Source organism: Helianthus annuus, chromosome 15 (genome assembly GCF_002127325.2).
Source record: "Helianthus annuus cultivar XRQ/B chromosome 15, HanXRQr2.0-SUNRISE, whole genome shotgun sequence".
Lineage (NCBI taxonomy): Eukaryota > Viridiplantae > Streptophyta > Magnoliopsida > Asterales > Asteraceae > Helianthus > Helianthus annuus.
In genome coordinates, this window is record NC_035447.2 from 72,122,947 (window position 1) to 72,145,447 (window position 22,501).

Consider the following 22,501-nt stretch of genomic DNA (forward strand, 5'->3'; position numbering starts at 1 on the left):
TTTCGCCATGATTTTTATTACAAAAATAACCAAGTGTCGGAGGTGGGATTTTCACAAATAAAACTTGCTAAAATATATATTTAGAATATATATTTTTCATAATAGCACTTGTGTGAATTTTTATGATTATTTTGTGAACTATACAAATATTATTAGAGTAAAAATAATATAACTCGTACACTGAGAAGTAACGACTCCAAAATAATACGAACGCCTTCATAATATTTAAGTTACACCGGTATTATTATTATTACCACCCGAACCTTAACTGTAACTTACGTATTTTCAGAAAATACTCTTAAACGTGTATTTTGATAAAAGTATTATTTTGGAAAATCATATGGAATAAAATATAATATTTTTGGGAAAAATATTTATATTTTGGAGAAAGAATTAAAATATATTTTAAGTGGGACTTAATAATATATTTTGAAGATACATAAACGCACATGTATTAAAACCCCCATCCTTGGGAAGGAATATATTTACCAAATAATTACGAAGTGTAAATACGAAATAGTTGCCTAACTATTTCCCTAAGACATTAAACCTTAAGTTAAGGCACGACCATCCGTCTAATAGAAGTTAGTACGTGTAGGTCGTCGCACAGCAGATTGTCTGGGAGATACTTTTTAGAGACGCACTTCGGTGAGTTCATGTCCCCCTTTTCTCTTAACTGTTTTCAGTTTTCTAAACTGCGGGGGTGAAATACATGTTACTATGATTACGAGTACTTTTACACATGGTATGATTAGCGTAAGGAGGGTTACTACTTAGATCATGTGAGTGGGTAGGCGGGAACTGAAGGCCATTAATCCTCAGTGTAGGACCGAGGGACAGTAGCGGTAGATCTATCTGGGTGTAGCGAGCCCAGCCCCAGGCCCAACATAACGGACCTCGGGGTGACTTTGTACCCGACGCAAAAATCTGCTAGGTTTGAGTCTTCCTACTGCACTTCACACATATCAATGGCCTTGCAAACCATTGGTGATCTCTTTATTTCCTTATTTGCTACATACCTGGGTTTTTATACTTACAAAGGTTTTACATACTCACTACACATGAACTCGCTCAACATTTTTGTTGATTTTTTCCAACTTACATGTGTTTCAGGGAACTAAGGATCTGGCACGGTATGCTACGTTTTCGCGCTGCGTTAGAGTTATGGGATCATCCTCGTTTAGGGATTGCAACTTTTACCTGGACGAGTCGCAAGTCTTAAACGGTGTTTAATTTATGTTATGGTTGTGTCTTAAGAACAATGTTTTTATTTTGTAGTGTTGTAAGCTCGATGCATGTGTCTGCATTTTAAAACAATGTTGTGGTATTTTGTTTTTAAGACTTTAATCAATGGATGATCTGCATGGTTTTAAATTCATATAGCTTGTTGTGATTAAGATATGGTATTAAGAAGTCACACCAAATTAACCCACGCTTCCGCAAAGCCAGGGTGTGACATTACACACGCGATTTATCAGATCCATGAAAACCGCGGGTGCGTTGGTTAAACCAAAAGGCAACCGAAGGCGGAAACCTCGGGGCATGGCGCTGAGCGAATAGATTGTCAAGAGAAATTCCATAACGACTAAATTACCAAATAGTTAATATTATGTCCCATACCATAACCCATTTAAGTAATCTAATTATTACAGACAACGATATTCTCCAAACAAAAATATGTTCGACAACTCAGATTTCAAATAAAAATACATTGTTTATCAAGCAATTCCTGGAGCTGACTCGAGAGTTCGTACATTTCAGACGGAGCGAGTCGATAAGGAGCTCTAGCAACAGGATTTGCTCCAGGAATGAGGTCGATGTGAAAGTCGATATCACGACTTGGAGGCAGACCTAGAAGTTCTTCGGGAAATACATGAGGAAATTCACAAACCACGAGAACATCGTTCACTCCAGGATAACCTTTCTTTTCCTTCTCCACTACTACAATGTTGGCCAAGAAAGCTCTGTATTCCTCGCGGAGATACTTGCTAGCTTGGACACACGACATGAGCTCGAGACCTTTCGAGGGAGTTTCGCCATACACACAAAGTTGATCACCATTAGCGAGCGAGAATCAAATCATCTTATCAAAGCGAACAACTTTAGCATGGTTTTCACGAAGAAAGTCCTTGCCTACTATGACGTCAAAACTACCGAGCTGCATCGTAATAAGATCGATAGGAAAGACGTGATTGTTGAGTTCGAGTGTACAATCACGAAGAATTGAATTGACAGCGACGGTTCTTCCGGTGGCAACTTCAACATCGAATGACGAGGGGAGATGGGCACGCTTACGATTAAGGAGCTTTTCGAATTCAAACGACACAAAACAGTTATCGGCTCCAGTATCAAACAAACACTAAGCATAAATACCATTCACAAGGAACGTACCATTGACCACATTGTTGTCCGCCTGAGCCTGGCGCGCATTGATGTTGAAGGTTCGGGCGCGTGCTGCTTGCTGCTGGGGCTCTTGCTTCACCACCCTGTTCGGGCACGTGTTCGCGAAGTGGTTAGGATCACCACACGCGAAGCAAGCTCTAGCATGGATCGCGGGTGCAGGAGCCGCTTGCTGGCCTTGATGAGCGGGAAGTAGAGCTGGTTGAGCAGGAGCTGGAGCTGTAGCTTGACGAGGACCAGTACGGCAGTTTGCGGTGAAGTGGTCGTACATGTTGCAATGCACACAATATCTTTTGCAAATCTCACCACACTCACTCAAACCCAACGTTTGATCAACAAATGCTTTTGAACCCTCCGGCAATTTCATGTTCTTCATTAGCCGAAATTCGTCCGACCCGCAATCCATCTCGGAGCTCCGAACACACCCGTCCGACCCGTCTCGTAGATCCCACACTTGTTGGTTTTTCGGGCGGAACCCCTTCATACATTTACATAAGGGCGAGGCGTTTGCATCACAAACGCCCCACGGCCCACATTTCCGGTACTCATTGCACTGGTCACGTGGGGCGAACCAGTATGGGTTCCATGTTTTTGATGACTCGATCCACGTGAACCTTCGCAGAGTACCGGATGAAGTCATAATTAACCGCGAATAATCTGACTTATTCGCCATTTCATACGAATAAAACACCTCATTATAGTTATTTTCAAACTCGAACTTGATTAAGTTCACGCCTTTCATCTCCGGTACACCGCTAAACCGTTTCTCGTTCCACGGCCCACTCCGGTACACCGGTTTCACCCCAGCCGATAAAAAAATCTCCGGGAACCCATCCACGTTCATTTTAAACGTGTAACTACCCGAACCCGGATCCATACCCGACTTCCACAACCACATAAACCGATTCACACCCGTTTTTCGGTCCCACCCGAGCCTCATTCCGGGTAACAAAGTATCCGTCGGATTCTTAAAACTTTCCCATATATAACTCTCCGGTCTCTCATCACCCTCCGGTCGAAGCACAAAATTATCCGAATCAAGAAGCTGAGCCACCGTGTTCACAGCCCGAACCGAATGATTCGAGTCATTCAACGTCCAGACCGCGGTTTCCGGTTGGTTAAAAAGTATTATGTTGCCATTTCCGCCAATTGTTAACTTCCCAGATGATGAGTTAACCGGGTTATCTCTGTTAGCCACCCATACATATGTTTTGGGCTGAATTTGTTTGTACCATATTCCTATATACCAATTATTATTATTGTTGTTGTCTAAACTAAAGAACCCGAGTTCGAACACTTGTTGATTGGAGACTAGATTTTGATTAACGGTAATTGGTGTTGTGGGTGTGATGGTATCAGTGGCTAGAGAGAGAACAGGAATAATAGCAACAACATGAAGAAAAAGAAAATGAAAACGAAAGGGATCTTCAATGATTTAGGCCTGTGGTGGGACTGTGGCAATCTGCAATGAAGGCTGGGGTTCACCGGCTAATGGGTTTGTTTATGATCATTTATACACGACTAAAGTTGGCATAATTTTTGACAAAAATGGGCGTAGACATTCGGCTGCTAATTTGCCGTACGCAAGTAATCAACGTCTCATGTTGTATCTTCATGCTTCGGTTCACAAAATCTAATTTCAATTAAAGGTAATGTTTTCGAAAATGTTACTTGTGCTATACAAGAATAGTGGTCACATTGCTCATTTACGATAGCGTTTCCATGACCAAAGTACGGTCCAAACTACGGGACCGGTCCAGTTTAGCCACTTTGATCGCCCCTCATCTGAATCGACCAGTAACCGGTTGAACCAGATCAGGTTGTCAGACCCAAATTCTCACTTTGTTTAACTTTTTCTCTTCAAAATGTCTTTTTCTTATTCATTTATTACTCGAGGCTTCGTATATTTATTGAAGTAAGGGTTTTATGTAAATTGCAAATTCATCCCAAAAGATAAAGTACGATCGTATTTTGTTTTGTATTAGATAAATGTATATATTTTAATTTATATATTATATTGTATTTTATTTATGACATCATCCTGTTCTTAAATCTGGTCTGACCAGTGGACTGGTAAGACGACCGATTATAAAAACATGGGTTACAGTTTAACAAGCCAAATATCGTTCAAAACATCGATTCACTAAATTTGACCTGTTATCAAGCTGATTCACTTATTTTGCCATCCTTATTTATTTTTGATTTGTTATCATTTTTATATCATTAATGTAACTATTTTGACTTTCTTTAACTGACCCGTTTCAACTAAGGGTGTAAGGAGTGGTTAACACTTAAGAGTGACAAACTAAAAAATCAACCAATCAGAGTGCGCCACGTCAATCAGTGAAAAGTGTTTAAACTTTGTTGAAAAGTGTTGGCAATGGTTTAGACACTTATTGAAGTGGTAAACTTAAAAAAAGAAGGAAAAATGTGTGATTGGGTGAGATTGGAATGGACCCCACCCCACACTACCCTCTCTCTCTCATACCCTCCCTTCACCGCACGGCAATCCCTCACCGACTGATCAACGAAACCGCATTGGCAAAGGGTCGGCGGCGGTATTGGCCGCGCGGCAACCCCCTTTGCCGCACCCACACCGGACACCCTAACTCCTTGTTCGCCCCACTGATGAAAAATCCTATCTTGGATCCGCCGTTGAAACTTATCCAGGAAAATCAAAACCAATGGCTCATGGGTTGGTATTTAGAGACTCATTAGCCAAAAAAAAGAAAAAGCATATAGCATACTTAAAACAAGGATCAAAGAATGAAATAATAGTGTCTGCTGGATCAGTAGGAAGCCTGCAACTTTCTGATGCTAAGTGGGCTTGACCCAAAGGACCATAGATAACCCAAAGGCTGTAATTTTTGTCCCATCACCAATTCCCGTTGACAATTTACCCATTTGTCCCTGTGGTTTGCTATTTTTTCATGTTTAGTCCCCAACTTTTCAAAATAGCATGTTTGGTCCCTGTAGTTTACTCACTTGTTACTCGGGTAGTCCCCACACTAGATGGGTGTTAATTTGTTCAATTAAATATGTGAGAAATGACTTAACTACCCTTGCTTTTAACATAAATAAATAAAACAAAAAAATCTGATTATAACTAAAAACAAGTAGGCCCCACAATTATTATTAAATATAAAAATAAAGCCAACCCTCTTTTACTTCTTCTTCACCACCAGACCCACTCGCCGGCTGTCTTCCCCACCACCACCAATCTCCGATCACCATAGTTTTGGAGCTGAATCAATTCGGTGTTGCTTTCCATCTCCGCCACGACCTGTTTTTTTCTCTCTTGTTCAAATTAACAGGTATAGAACAAGTGAGGATTGATCTAAATTTTCATTCACTGTAAATGCAAATGTTGCAACTTACCAAATTGGAGGGAAAATTAGCTTTGCTGGAATAAATGTTATATTCCTCTTCAAATTTGATTTAAAAGAGCTTGTAGATTGTAGGAATTTATAGATTATAAAACTTATTGGTTTAGTAATTGGGTTGTATGAATATATGTCCAAGGTTGTTGTTAGTTGTAAAGGAAGTTATGACGGGATAAAAGCGATTAATTCGGAATTCTTTAACGGCGACGGTGGAAGGTGGAGGACAGGAGGTTGAAGATGAGTGTCTGTGTAGGGGGTTGCTATGGTGGGTGACAATGATGATAGGGAGGGGAGGGTTGGTAGGTGGGGTGTGGTGATGAAGGTTTTTCACTGAAAGTCGGCTGTGGTTGTAGTTCACGTCGGCGTCGGAGAAGATGACTCGCCGGAGAAAAGTTCTGGGAGAATGGAGGTTATGGGAGGGTGGTGGGTGGTGATACGATGGTGATTGGAGTGGTGGTGGCCTTAGGTTATGGAAAGGTGGTGGCCAGTGGTTTGTGAAAGGTGTTTGCAGTGGAGGTTGAAGGTGGTGAATGGTGATACTCTGGTGATGAGAGGAAGAAGTGGGTTTGCAGGTTTGGGTTTGAGAGGAGAAGAAGAGGGTTGGGTAGTTTTGGAGTGGGTCCTACACTATTTATTAATTAATTTTTTGTTTTTTAATATATGTATAAAGGGTAATTAAGACATTTCACACAAACTTAACTGAGCAAACTAACTGTCATCCAACCTAGGGACTATCCGAGTAACAGGTGAGCAAACCACAGGGAACAAACATGCTATTTTGAAAAGTTGGGGACTATACATGAAAAAATGGCAAACCACAGGGACCATCCGAGCAATTAACTCTTTTTCCTCTTATAGCTTTGAATGTATTATGTTTTAAAAAATTATGAACATAGCATTACGACATCCTCATTTTTATCGACGTGTCGATGTAAATTTATATAATATCAATTTGTAACATTTGTTAGCATAAAGGATTGTATCATATGTTTGGTGGGTTGTACTTATATTTGTTTTTTTTTATCTTTAATTTGTTTTAGTTTCAACTATAAATAACTTTTAAGCACATACAAATTAACATTTGTAGTAATAAGGGGTTGTACTCATATGTTTGATGGGTTGTACTCATTTTTGTTTTTTTTTCCTTTCTTTTTTATCTTTAATTTTTTTACTCTTAACCTCATACATTTATATGTTTTACATTTTAACCAATCACTTTTAACCCCATACAGATTTTTTGTATTACGTTTTGGTCAAATTTTGCGAGTTAATATGCTACAACGTGCGTGTATGATTCAATGTTTTTATGCTTAGTTTTCCTGTTTAACACCCGTCGCAGCGCACGGTTCTAGAACAACTTAGTTATTGTTTTCTATGTTTTACATTTAGAGTGTGTGGTTCAACATTTTTCATCGTCTACTTTTCGTTCGATTTTATATTTCGTTTTTTTATTTCTTTTTACACGAACCTTTACGGTCTTGATGGTCGCTCATGATGATATAACATTGGAGCTAATTAGCACTATTTACGCCCCCACCACAACATGGGGGTAATGAATTTGCAACATATCTGTGCATTATGATTTATAACATAATGCTTAGTGGGTTGTATCCACTAAAGACAAATTTGTATTAATTTTGTATTACATTTAAATACTATAAATAATTTTGCGAGTTAAGACGGCGCAACGTGCGTGTGTGGTTAAACGATTTTACGTCGTCTATTTTTTTTTCTGTTTGACAGGTTAATCGTAACGCTCGGGTCCTAGATCGACTTCGTTATTTTTATATGTTTTACGTTTCGGTTTAATTTCTTCGTATTAACGCGCTGCAACTTCATTGTTGGTGATCGCTGATAGTAGTGTGGCATTGGTGTTCGCTCCCGCCGTAACGCGGGGGTTCTTAATACTAGTTGTATTCAATATCGAGATGTGGATATACAAGTAATTAATGTATTAACGTATAAGTCTTTTTTGTTGACTTTTAGAATAATTAGAAAACCATAAGAGTGTTTATGAAAATTATGCTTTGCAGCGGTTTAATTTTTTGGGAGCTTAAAAACCGTTTACTATGGTTCTATTTGTTGTATTAATTTACCTACATGTAGGGCTGTAAATGAACCGAACGTTCAGCGAACAGTTCATGAACCGTTCGGTGGGAAGTTCGTTTATGTTCGTTCGTTTTCGTTTAATAAACGAACGAACATGAATAAGAAATTTCGTTCGACTAGTTAAACGAACGAACATGAACATAGGTCTCGTTCGTTCGATTGTGTTCGTGAACGTTCGGTAAGGTGTTCGTGAACGTGTTTGTGAACATTCGTTGATTTGCATTCGTTTATGTTCGTATGTTTGTGTTTTAATTGAAGATCTTTGTATTTTCTTATATTTTATTTGTACTTTTTATATTATTAAACTTTTATTTATTTTATTACCCTAACAATTAAACTAGGAAACTCACTTTCACTTTGTTTATGCATCATTTCCCTTTCATTTCTCACTATTTACATCGGCGAATACAATCGACCTCTATTCCACAATAAGGGATTCAAGTTCGAGTGCTACACTCTAGGCCATCTATCTTTATCCTTCGTCGCGTTCGCCAAATTTATTTGTGTTCATTTGTGTTCGTGAACCGTTCGCGAACACGCTCATTTCCTTAATGAACGAACACGAACATAAAATCTCGTTCGGTAAGTGTTCATGAACCGTTCGTGAACACATTTATTTCCTTAACGAACGAACACGAACAAGGCCTTGTTCGTGTTCGTTCTGTTTGTTTACAGCCCTACCTACATGTACTCTTTCATGAATTTTCATGAATTGTAGCAAGACGTGGAATATAATTCTCGCTCACTCTCCTATCTATCACATGTATTTATCAAAATAAAGTTTAAAAATAGGAAATACATATCATATTAAAATTCGTGGAACAAATCTATCTATACTTTCTATAAAATGAGAAAATTAAGTAACATAAGAAAAGCTGAGGTGGCAGCCATAGAGGCTGTCCAATAAGGCTTTTCTTATGTCATTACCGCATCATAAACCTTAATATATAAAATCACTTTAATTTTCAAAGGTCTGACCCACATCTATACTTTCAAAAGTATGTCCGTTATTAAAAATTTAAACCTCTGCCCACATACAAAAGGGCAGCTGTTTATACACACTTCAAATCTCTGCCCATAGCTTCTACCCATATTCAAAATTTAAAATCCTGGCTCCGAATTCAAAATTCATACTACATATGAATCTGGCTCCCTATAAATAACATATATGAATTTGGCTCCATATTCAAATTTTGATTTATCGCTCTCAATCATATTTGCGATCATATCTCTCTCACTCTAATGCATTAATCTCATGATTGAGCCGGTTAATATTCGATTACAGTTCTTTGTACGAACATTTGTTGACTATGTTTACACATTATCCTTTCAATATCATTGTTCCAATATCATTGTTCCAACATCGTTGTTTCATTGAAGCTCTGTTTCACACATCAACGTTTCACCTCAGCTTTTCTTATGTCACTTGGTTTTCTCTTTTTATAGAAAGTATAGATAGATTGTTACAGAATGCAGAATTTTCATATTCAGTCTGTTCATTTCCGATTACAGCTTTTTGTACTTCACATAATTTTTCCAACATCATTGTTCCAACATCGTTGAGAGTATGTTTTTTTCTGTAATTTTGAATCTTAAATTTTGAACTAATCTATTCTAATTCTCGCTTTATATTTCAGCCTAATCAGAGTTGTTTAAAATTCAAACAATCAGGTGCGGGTTATTTTAGGTTTGTGGATTCTTTTAAACTGTTGATATATGTTGATAATATTTAATTTTGGTGTTTGATATATTTCAGCTTTGTTTTTTTCGAGCGAGCAGTGGGAAATTCTTCTGCACTCTTCTTGAAGTCTGATGTAGGAGAGTGGAGGACTTCATGAAGCAATCCGATGCTGCTCCAGGTTTTCTTGTATTTATTTCACTGATGATCTCAATTTTATATATTAGTTCTTCATTAGGCCAGTTGTGTTCCAACTTTGTTTTTTGAGATGACAGGTTTTTAAAACACAATTCTTGATGTTATGAATCAGTCTAAGCATCAGCCTTTTATAGTGTTTAAAATGCATCTTTATGATAAATGAAGAAGTTAATGGTAATTATGATAACCTGTTTTTTTTATTTATTTTTGTTCTTTTGGTTTCTTGATATATAACTTTTTAGATTTCCCATGAAAACTTACATTTTGAAAGGCTTTGCATTAAATGACTGCTGTTTTGAAATATATGAATTTATATGTTTATATTAAATGTACACGTTTTTGCCTCCTAGATTAGTTTAATGGTGCGGGGAAATTAAGTCTGACCTTTGGGCTGTTAGCTATTTCACTATATAATATGATTGTCAGTTCACCTGTTTTTCATCACGTTTTACTACCATAATATCCTTCTTTTACATCAGACTTGAAGAAATATACAAGTTAAAATGTCATCATACCCTTCTGCAGACTCTAATGATTTAAAGTATCGCTTTATCAAGCAAGTTGAGGATCAAGTATATGAGGATAGGGCTACTATTCAAGAGCTGAAGAGGTGTTTTGATGGACTGCATCTTGGTCTGTTTACAAGAGACCAAGTGTCCAGAAACCTGATGACGATGAGTTGAAGCTAAAATTTCTTAGTTTTTGTTGTTAGATTATTAAATTTCGTTATTCAGTATTCGATGTAATTGTTGATCTATCGAAAAAAAAAAAAAAAGGGTAATGCACGGTACCCCTGACCGCGGAGGGGATAACCCCTCCCAGGCCGCCACCCGACAAGCCTGAGCCTGGCAGTAAATACCCTTGCCGAGCCGACCCTTTGAGGGTACTTTGTTCACCCCAAGGTTCGAACCTGGTACCTCTTGGTAAGAGGTGGGTGTCGGTGGCCAACTGGGCTACCCCAGCTGGTTTTGTTGATCTATCGTCATATGTCATAGATAAATTTAATTATATTAATCTTTGTAGAGCATTTTATTTTTACTAATTTTTGCATCAACAGTTGTTAAAGTTGATATATGCTATTGTAAAGGTATGTTAAAATTAAATTTTGCCAAAAGAGAAGAACTGCTTGGAATCATCGTCTGTTGATGATTAAAGCATTATAATGTCTTCAGAATATCAAAACTCCAATCTTAAAAAATAGCTATTTTTAAAAAATTTGTCAAAAATATTTAAAGTCTGTTGAAAACAACTGTTTTTAAAACATCTGTTTGGCTAAAGATTCATCCACTGCTGAAAGGTATTATCTGTTCTCATAATTTCTGTTTTATGTAACGATTGTTGAGTTGCTACTGTTGCCAACATCTGTTATTGCCAACAGCGGTTTCCAGAGAATTGTCAACCATTAACACAACAGAAATTCTGAACATCTGTTATTGCCCAACAGATCTTTGTAAAATGTCTTCAGAACATCAAAATGCCATTCTTAAAAAATAGTTATTTTTTAAATATTTTTAAAAACTCTTAAAAGTTGCATCATAATCATAAGTCTTAATATCTAAAATCAATTTAAAACTAATCATCAGTGTTTTCATAGTATTTGTTGATGTTTTGAATCAACTTTTGTTTGGATAAAAGTTCATCCACTACTGAAAGGTATTGTCTGTTTTAGTAAGTTCTGTTTATCCTAGCGACTATTGATTTACCACTGTTTACAACATTTGTGTCCGATGAAGTGGTAGAAGCCTGTGTTTGCCATGTAGAGTATTGTTGATGTTTAAATGAAGAGTTTTTTTTTATTTTTTTTTATGCCAGAGGTTTAAAATTTGTCCTTTCGGTTTCTTGATATTTAATTTTATAGTTTTCCCATGAAAATTTATTTTTTAAATGTTTTGCAATAAATGGCTGCTAATATTTAATATCAATTTATTTGTTTATATTAAAAGTCTGTTAAAAACAACTGTTTTCCAAACCTGTGTTTGACTAAAAATTCAACAGACTGTTGAAGGGTATTGTCTGTTCTCATAGGTTCTGTTTAATCTAAGGACTGCTGACTTACCATTGCTGCCTAACATCTATTGTTTCCCAACAGTGGTTTCCAAACACTGCTGAAGGGTGTTGTCTGTTCTCATATGTTCTATTTAATCTAAGGACTGCTGACTTACCATTGTTGTCTAACGTCTGTTGTTGCCCAATGATGGTTTCCAAACAACTGTCATCCATTATCAGAGCAGAGGTTCTGACGTGGATAGATGTTAGCCATCAGATCTTTGTAACTTCTGACACGTCAGCATTCACTTTTTCACTTTATAAAACCCTGTTTCATCCCCAAACAGAGGTTTTACTTTCGTCTCGAATTTAAAATTCATCAAAGCGGTTTTCACCTTCTTCTTCAACACTTCTTCATCAACCTCTCGCAAGTTTCAATTCCGATCATGGCTCTGATGATGAAAAAGCAGCATAACTACCATTTTTGAGAAAACCAAGAACAATACTCTCTATCATTCAATGATTGATGTTCTTACGTCATCAAAATATAAGGCCATTCTTACCGCCGACACACCCATTTACCAAGAGACACTCCGCGATTTCTGGGCAAATGCGAATATTGAAGAACAAAACAATGTGACATTCAGTATAACTTCAAAAGTCAGAGGTGAATCAGTTGCTATTACCCCCACTACCATATCAACAACATTTGGGGTAAACGACTTGGCAGGTAAGACATCTTTCCCGGAAAATGAGATTTAAATAGAGTTGATTGAGAGGGGATATGATGGACAGTTGAATAAGGCAACTATGTTTAAAGGTAATTTTCCACCACCAATGAAATTCCTGTTCCATACTCTCTTAATCTGTCTCTCAAATAAAACGACTTCTTTTAATGAAATACCTTTGAAAATTCAGTCATTGGGGTATGCAAATTTTGACAAATACTGATTTTAACTACTCCCAGGCCTTGGTGAATGTCTTTCATAGGATAGGTTTGTGTTGATTGTTCGAGTCTTTGCGGGTTGGGTAGTCTTTGGGTGAATTGGCCAATAACCTTAGAAACGGTAAATAAAATATATTTAGTACTTGATATTCTACTAATCTTGTCACTGAGAGGCTCGAGGTTATTAATAGGTATCGGTTTGATATATAGCTAGGATCAGGTTTTGAGAGAAATCGGTATTAGTTCCCTAATCTTATTCGTGTCTATTAAACTAAATTAAAATCCATAGTTGCCTTAGAATTTCGCGCTAAGAGGTAGATTGTCAGATTAAGGCACTTTTAAAGAAGTTAGAGGACTAAGAGGAAGTCTAACCAACCAGTAGTCAAAACAGCTCTGTAGAGTCTCACAAGTTTCTTCCTGAGAAGGGTCGGGAGGTCTTAGTAGGGATTTCTTAGGTTTAGCACACAAAGATCCCGGTTCCATACCACTTTAGTTTCGAACAGAAATCCATTCCTAGTTAAATAGGATTTTAGCCTAGGTAGTCTTCATCACCACTGAGTTAAAACCCTCGTCCAAATTCGCGTCTAGTTAGTCTAGTTTATTAGTGTAATTTTAATTGCAATTTTAGGATATTTAGAAAACCCCCTCAACATAAGTACAGTTAGAGTCTGTGTTAGTCTAAGTCTAGATAGAGTCTAGTTAACGTAATTAGAGAGTCTCGTGGGTTCGATACTCGGACTTACTTAGGCTATACTACATTGACCGGTACACTTGTCGGTTGTGTGGTCTAGGTTTTAGAGAGTCTTAGTTTATAAATTTAAAATTTAGCGTGTCTAGTTTAGGTTAAAATTAGTTAGTTTTTTTTGACCACTTTTAGCACATCAGTTGACTTTTGTTTCCAGTTTATATCTTATTCGATGCGTTCTATCTGTATATTAATGTGATTTTACTTTCGGAATAGATGAAAAGTTCAGTGTTAGAGAATTTACTTTGAAGTGGAAAACATATTTGATGATTTTAACTCTGAAAAAGATGCCATGTCGACCGATGAAGACACGGAAGATTATTAATCTAATCGCCATGGCTTTCAAACAGTCAAGCAGAGGTTAAAAGATCGATCCAGGGTATGCTTTGCTTTTGATTTCAATATGATTCTGATAATATGTTGATTGATTTTGAATTAGGAGTTTGTTGTTTGTTGTTTGTTTGTGTAGAGTTGTAGAGACGAAAGAAAAAACCAAGGAGATCTTGTCCAAACAAGTTGTTTAAATCGCCAAACAGGCTACAGAGCAAGACAGTTTTATCACTAAGGTACATACATACTTGTATATAAATACAAATCTCTTTGTTGTTTCTTCACTATGTACAAAACTATATTAATATTTACATGGATCCACAATCTTTTGTTCGAATTACAGGTTCCATTATTACAGGCTACGGTCGTCTATTGTGATAATGTCTCTGCGGTATATCTCTCTGACAATCCGGTGCAGCATCAACAAACGAAACATATCGAAATTGACATTCATTTCGTCCGAGAGAAGGTGCGCGTGGGTCACATGCGCGTTCTACATATCGAAATTGACATTCATTTCATCTCGACTGTTTGTTCTTCAACCCATACACCTATGATTTATTCATTACTTTTTTTCAGGATGTTGCATATGAGAATATATTGAAGTAGGAACTTAACAACTTAAGTGGATGCAAGGCTACATCGTATCCAGGTACTATTGTTATTATTATTAAAATTATATTTGTTAATATAACAAAACATCTGGTAATACATACAACTGATTAAAAATGTTGATCTCGAAGAACTATAGGATCTGGCACATTTGGAACTTTTTATTAAGGGAAATATGGAGGAACACATGTTGATATGAAGAGGATAAAAAAGAGTTGTTTTGCGGGAAAACTATCACAACGAGAATGCTAGATAATTATTTCTAATTGTGAGAATAATGAAAATCTTAGGTATTTGAAAGAATACTAAAAATTCATAATTTTATATAGGGTTGAGCGATTTTGGGTCAAAACGGGTGGTTATAAAAAATATTAATTTGGCCCGGTCAAAACATGTTTTTACCAACTAAGAGTTAGGGATGAGCTCGGGTACCAACCGGTACCGGCACCGAAAATACCCAGTACGGTTCGGTACCGGTACTGTCACCGTATATGAAGGTAAAAACCGGTACCCGACCGGTACCGAAAATATCAAAAGTCAGTACCGAATCGGTATTCGGGAAATTCGATACCGGTACCTGGTTCCTCATCCCTACAAAGAATATTGTTAATATATGTTTGAACCAGTTTGATTTAAGTTGCAACTACTTGAGAGAGTTATCCATGGTCTGTCAAAACAAGTGACAACTCATTTGACCCAAAAATACTTATCATCCAAAGATATTACTTTTTTTTTACTTTTAAAAAGTTAGTGTGTCGTATATAAGATTAATAAGTATTATCATATCTAGGGGTGAGCAACGGGTAAGAACCTTTCAGAACCGACCCGGACCCGACCCGTACCTGGAACCATTTATTAAGTATTATGAAAACCATAACCGAACCGATTAGTAATGTAATGGTTCGGGTCCTAGAAGGGTCTCACGGGTCTCAAACCCATATGGTTCCACCGGAACCATTTATTTAATTTTGAGCGTTCTACATAGTTACTGGTTGGACTACTCACCAAAGCCAATTTTTATTGCCCATTGACTGCAATATGGTTCATAACAACAGAGTTGACTTTTTGATCAACCGGACAAAATGACAATAGTCATTGACAATTGGCTTTTATTAGTCAGCATTACTATGCAATATTGGGTTTAGGACTATTACATTACTTGTATCTTTTTGAACATGATATGCAACAGTAATAGTTCGTTGGTTTAAAACATGAACATAAAAAATATGAACTCAAACCAATTTAATATTAAATAATCATCATTCAAACAATAGCATAAATCAATCCACAAATCAAAAAAGCCAATTCAAATAGACCAGTTTATCAAATAATAACATATAAATGATCCAAAATCCAATAAATCTATTATATATAATAAATGTGATAAATTTTGCTGAGGTGTCAAGCTATGAGCCCCTCTAGATTGTGCATTTTGGCGGGAAAACTAGCGTCCCTATTTTTCATTCGTTTTACCCGAAAATAATGGATCCGACCCGTACACATGGATCCTATATAATATCTTTTATTCTCTTAACAAATCTTCTTCCATCATATACAGCCTCTCTCTTCAAGAACATATCTCACATCTCCCCATAAACCCTTTCTTCTTCAACCGATTCACTATCAATCCTTCCATATTCATCCTTATCAGGTAATCGGATTTTCAATGTATTTGGTAAAAACTTCCGTGAATATTGATCTGTAATACAAGTTTTCTTATATGTGATCTCAACATATTAACTAGATATTATGTGTTATCCTTGAAATCTTTTATGTGTTCGATGTTTAACAGTTAATTTTTTATTACCTGTATATCTCTCTAATTTCTTTCTAATAAGGTTATTGATGAAGTTATCTTACTCATTGAATTGTTTTGATTTGTTAAAACTTACTGCATGTTACTATATTATTTCGAAATAAAAACCCAGATCGTTATTAATGTTTTTTATGTTTTTTAGATTTTTCTCAAAATTCTTTGATTTATTGATGGTATAATTTTATACAATCTTAGTGATCAGTGATGAAGTTATCTTCCTCACTGAATTTTTTGGATTTGTTTTAACTTACTTATATTAATATGTTTTTTCGAAATAAAAAGATCCAGATCGGTTTTTTTTATATATTTTTTTTGTTTTTGTTTTCAAATTTCATTGATATTTTGATATTAGTTTTGTTATGCATAATTTGTAGTTTTATATTAATTTGGTGTTTATATCAGATTATTATTATGTTTTGTGTAATTTGACATTTGTTTACTGTCCAATTTTTTTGTTTTGTTTTGCTTATTTACAGCGATTTATGTTAATGTTATTCATTTTGTATTCACACGCAGATTACTATGGCGTCCTTTTATATAATTTTTTCATCCGAGTTTCCTGAATATTTGGTATATTTCCTGAATATTTGGTATGTTTATTACTCTGGTTTGCATTGATATTTATTTGTAGATAGATCGAGAGGATGTACATTTTTTTCTTCATATTGTTTTTAATATGTTTAACTTTTTTCTAGGAAATACCATATGAATATAGCAACAGGTTCCTAATGTATGCCGAGCCAAACAATCAAGCTGTTATCAAGTCTGTGAATGGTAAAGAATTTGAAGTTCTATTTACTAAGCATAGAGGTGGGTTTGTGTTCATGGATGGGTGGCAAGACATTGTGGCTAAACTATCACTTACTGACGGCTGTTTCCTCATGTTTAAGCAAATCGAGTTATATTCTTATTTGTTAACACCTTTTAAGGATATGCAACCACATCCAATATTTGGTCAAAATGTTCCTTTATTTATGTCCATGTCTACTGAGGAAACTGTAAGCAATGTTGAGTACTTCTGCCAACGCTTCACACAAGACTCCAATGACAATCTGGTTATTATTTAATTTACAATTATTTATATTTTTTAGAAATCAAATTTTATGCATTTAACCAAAGTGAATATATATGCAGGTCATTCCATCTGATTTCGTTGATGGAACAATACGTTTACCATCTATTCGCAAGTTAACATTCAAGGTCCATGTTAATTGGTGGGATAGTTTTGATGTCTTGATTGCTAAAGACCCTAATCTTAACGTTTATTTGATTTACGATGGATGGGACAATGTTGTTTCGTACGTACCTATATACCCTGATTATTACGTTGTCATGAGGTACATTTTTGAGAAAAATTTCCAGGTGGTTGTGTATGACTTGAATGGTTGTGAGGTTCTTGCGCCGAAGCGTGTTTACACGCCTGCTGCTGTAAACATACCTAAGCCCGTTCCGTCATTTATTGAGATACAAGACTCTGACGCTCACACTGATGATGAAAATGATGTTGATGAATCTGATCCTGATTATAATGAGTCAATTGGATATGATTCAGATGATGCTTCTTCCATCATAACTAACTCAGATAGCGATGGGATGGACAATGACGAGGAGGATGTTGAAGTTTCTGATTCTGGAGAAGATAGTAAGTTTGATCCGGACTACCATCCTATCGAGTTTGAATGGAAGTACGACAGGCATTTTGTAAGTGACGTTTATATCCCTGTTATTTTTACCATGGATTTTTCTAAAAAAACCGTTTTTTTTAATTTATGTAGCCGTCGTGTACATATTAAGTAATAATATTTTTTATTATTAATTTTTTGTAGCGTCTTAATTCGGACCTTGCTGAAGCATCCAGAATTGACATGACTATGGAGATGTGTGTTCAGAACCTGGCTGGAGAGGATACGATGATTTCTTTTCGTGCTGAAGCGCACGGTAGTGGTTTTCGATACGAGGCTTTGCAATGGCGTACCAAGTTTACGAAACCAAATGGTATAAATCATCCTGCCAAGTGTACGTTTGTTTATTGTCAAGTTCAAAAGAAGTTGATTCTCAAGAAGGTTGTCCATTAGTCCCATTTGCATGTTCTAAACATTATTAGTATATTTTGATGTTCCGTTATTTTTTGTTTTTTGGCTACTTTATAAGCTTTATTTTGCAAATCTATGTTATAAACATGTAACCTTTTTTTTGGAATACTAAATGCTATGTAAATATAAAATATTACTTATATTGTGTTTGTTATGTGATATTGTTTGTAATCACATGTTTGAATTTTCAAATATTAGTTAATTGATATCAATATTACAATGTGTAACTGCTACATATTAGTTGTGTAACTGATATATTAAACAAAGAGTATTATTGTTTGTTATTAATTATCGTAATAGCCTTTAAAGAATATGGTAATTTGCTAAATTAATGTAAGTAAGATTATTTTATATTTGAAAATCGTTATAATTGTCCGTTGAATAAATTAGTTGTAAATTAAATAATAGTTTCCTTTTTTATCAAAAGATTAGTGTATCAATAAAATATTATTATTTTAATATTAACTTTTACAATACCTGTTGCCGTCAAAATGCATATATCGATATGATCAATCATTGATTTGACGTGTATGTAAGGTGTTATCATGATTTTTTTATTTTGTCCATACAAACAGAAATTATTTTTTTTATGCATGTATTAACTATAATAATATCCCCATTGAATGGAAATACTGATTTATTTTTGTTAACCAAATTCTCCAAGATGGAAATTGTTAAATTTGAACTGAACGGTATATAATTCAATGGAAATGGAAATACTTATTTTATTTCTTAAATTCCTAATTTTAAAATAATCAAAGATTTTATCACTAATTAACGACAACAAGTAATAGTGAGCTGTCAATCTAAACTTGAAATTCGAATTAGAAGCCATTTTATAGATGGAAACTATATTATAATAATTACATATCAATCACATATGTATTATCTAAAAATACCAATGATTTAGTCATAATATATATAATAGATTAGATATCGTATTATTTCAAACATTGTTCCTCTTTTTTTGGTGTCTTTTTCTCCGATTTTCTATTACTATTATTGTAATGGAAGAACCCAAGATTACGATGTTGTCTAAGCTTTCAACATTGTCAAATAACTACACATTGAAGTTGAAAATCATTTCTATTTGGAGAAAAATGATGCATGCATCTAAGAACCAGATATTCCGGGTTGATATGATATGCATGGACGAAGAGGTATCAAAATTATTTGTTTATATATTCGAATTGTTTTATTTAATATATAATTTTATTTGAGTATGTATTTTATATTGTTGAAAGTTCAAGTTATTATCATTGTGCACTTACAGGGGCAAACTATTCAAGCAAGTTGTCTTCACCGGATTCTTCCAAAGTTTGACCAGTTTTTCAAGCTCGATCAATGTATTGTAATTAGCAGACCTTCTCTTGCTCCTTACAATACAAGTATCAATCATACCAAAAACAACCAGAAGCTAACATTTAATATGTACACACAAATTCAAAGAACCGATGATTGGAAAGGTCCAAATTATTATTGCTTCTCATTTGTGAAATTCCGAGACGTTGTTGAGAATGTTGTTCCCATTAATTCACCTGTTGGTATGTTTTTAAAAAAAAAAATTTTCATTATTGTTTAATACGTATACATCATTATTGTTTTTTATGTTATATCTTACATATTAATTTCTTTTCTTTTTTTGTCTTTTTTTTTAATTTATAGACTTCATAGGATATGTCGAAGTGTGCTTCAATCTGGAAGACACTAATAAGAAAGATGGAACTAAAGGCAAACGATTGAATTTGAAACTTAAAGATATTGAGTAAGTATTTAAGTTTTTTTTTCGTAATGTTTTTATACCTTATTTATGTTACAACTTTTATATGTATGTCCTTTTTGTCCATATACATAGTGATCAACAAGTTACTGCTACACTTTGGGACGATTTCGCAATTGAGATGCATGGATACTTTAACAATCCTAATCGTGAAAAGCATGTTGTGGTGTTGGTTCATTTTGGTGTTGTTAATTTGTATAAAGGTAATAATTTGCCATGTAACTATTTTTTTTCCTAATCTATAAGTTACAGTATAACACACTGAGCATTCAACTTTTTTACCTCAATATATTGCATCATATATTAGGTTTTAAATAGGTCTTTTGTTTTATTTTGTAGATCAACCTGGTTTGTCTACTTCATTTGATATAAGTAGAATGTGGATCAATGCTGAACTTGAAGAAATTTCTTCTTTCAAGAATAGGTATATTTATATTTTATTTGTTTTCATTTCAAATGACATTACTAATTTTTTGTTATATATATTATCATTTAATTAATGAAACTATATAAATATTCAAATTCATACAGTTTTATAAAGAAGTTTGCATCCACACCGTCGTCGAGTGATAACGTCGGATCTTATCTTATATCATCTGTTGAGGATTCTTTTATGAACAATCCTTCATTTGTTCTCACTGCTTTTCTGGGTACCATCGAGAAGGTACGAAGTTTATTTTATGTATGTATTTGTAATTATTTATACATAATTATTATAAAAGATTGATGTTTGTGCAATTGTTGGTTAATCTTTTTTGGTTTACTTAGAAGAAGAAAGTTATTTTGGTTGGCACCATAGTTGCTATTTGCTCAGAAAAAAATTGGTACTACAACGCATGCAGCTATTGCAAGTCCGGGGTTGAAGAGTCCTTTATTACAGTTGATAAAGATGATGGTTCAGGTGAAGTTGAAGATAGGATGACTGTATTATGCACCAACACTAAGTACAAAGGAGTTGATATTGTGTCTCTCCCTCGGTTTGTTAATTCACCTTACACTGACCATATGTTTAAAATAAATATATTATATTACATAGAAAAATTTACTTTTGGTATTATTTAAATTTTTATCAGTTTCAAAATTCCTATTCGCGTACAAGATTCATCTGGTACGGTTACGTTGACTCTCTTTGATTACGAGGCCTTGAAGATTTTTAAGAAAACTGCTAAAGAATTGCTCGAGGTGCAGGACAAGGTAAATTTAAATTATAATTTTTTGTTCTTACTATTTATACTAAATACATTTTAATCCTTATCTATTGTCATAACTTTGTAGGAGTTTTCATCTGGTGATTTTTCGAACGGATATCCGGATGTTTTTAATATTTTGATCGGACAAAAAATGGCTTTTATCATCAGTGTTTCAGATTTTAACATTACGTATCATGTCGAAAATTATGGAATTTCCATGCTTACATCTGATCCAAAGATTCTTTCTGCTTTGTATGAGAAATTCAAAATTCATGAGGTATAAAATATCTTTTATTAAATACATGTATTTTTGTATAATTTCCATATAATGTAGTATAACTTTAATTAATTAAATTTTTTTTTTGTTAGTATGAGAAATCTGAATCATCCAGTGTGCAACTGTCAGACATTCAATCTATTCCATGTGATGTTTCCAAGGTATATGATTTTTTATAAATATTCATATTTTATATATTTTTATGTATGTTTTTCTATTGAATTAGATGATGTCAATAAAAAACAATATAAACATATTGAACTGATGTATTCAATTTTCCTTTTCAGGATGACGTATCGTTCAGTGGAGATAATCAAACGCCAATGTCTAACCTGTTGCATAATGATCACAAATCGTCTTCTTCAGGGGAAGTTAAGCGTAACCTACACGAAATGTATGATGTTGATGACATGGTTGGATGTTCTTCAACAAAAAGGCGTCTTGGTGATGAGAAAGAGGAAGCACAAAACTCAGAATCTTCAAATCTTCTGATTCCTAAAATTGAGAAGTAGGTTGAGTTGGTTGGGTTATTACTTGGTTTTCTTGAGTGAAGTTTGAATTTGCTATTTTATGATTGCATGTTGGAACAATTTTTTTTTCAGTATTGGTTGTTGGTTTGATATGGTTTTAAGACAATAGTTATTTGAATAATATGTTTATGGTTTTCATTATAGAGGTTATTTTAAATCCATATGTTTGTTTCTTTCAATCTTCCCTGTATCATTATAATCTTTAAAAAATGTTATAATAGGCCCTTCAACTTTATCCACACATTAATACCAATAATTAATTATTTTAGATATTACAACTTTATTATTTATTTAGTTTAATATATAAAATTCCAAATCTTAAGCAGGTTTGAATATGGTATTATACTGATATATGGCCTTTATTGTTTTTGTTTTCATATTTATATGTTTTTATAGTATTCTTTAAAAACCACTTCAACCGTATTGTA

At 34.5% G+C, this 22,501-nt stretch overlaps 1 protein-coding gene across 1 annotated transcript; it reads right to left on the reverse strand.

The window, feature by feature from the left end:
* Nucleotides 1–1,458: 1,458 nt before the first annotated feature.
* LOC110913851 (receptor-like serine/threonine-protein kinase SD1-8) lies at nucleotides 1,459–11,988 on the reverse strand. The gene is made up of 3 exons (XM_035984351.1): nucleotides 11,931–11,988; nucleotides 2,670–3,639; nucleotides 1,459–1,585 (listed from the first exon to the last, which is right to left on the reverse strand). Exons 1-3 carry the CDS (start codon nucleotides 11,986–11,988, stop codon nucleotides 1,459–1,461), a joined length of 1,155 nt encoding a protein of 384 aa, XP_035840244.1.
* Between the last annotated feature and the right edge of the window lie 10,513 nt (nucleotides 11,989–22,501).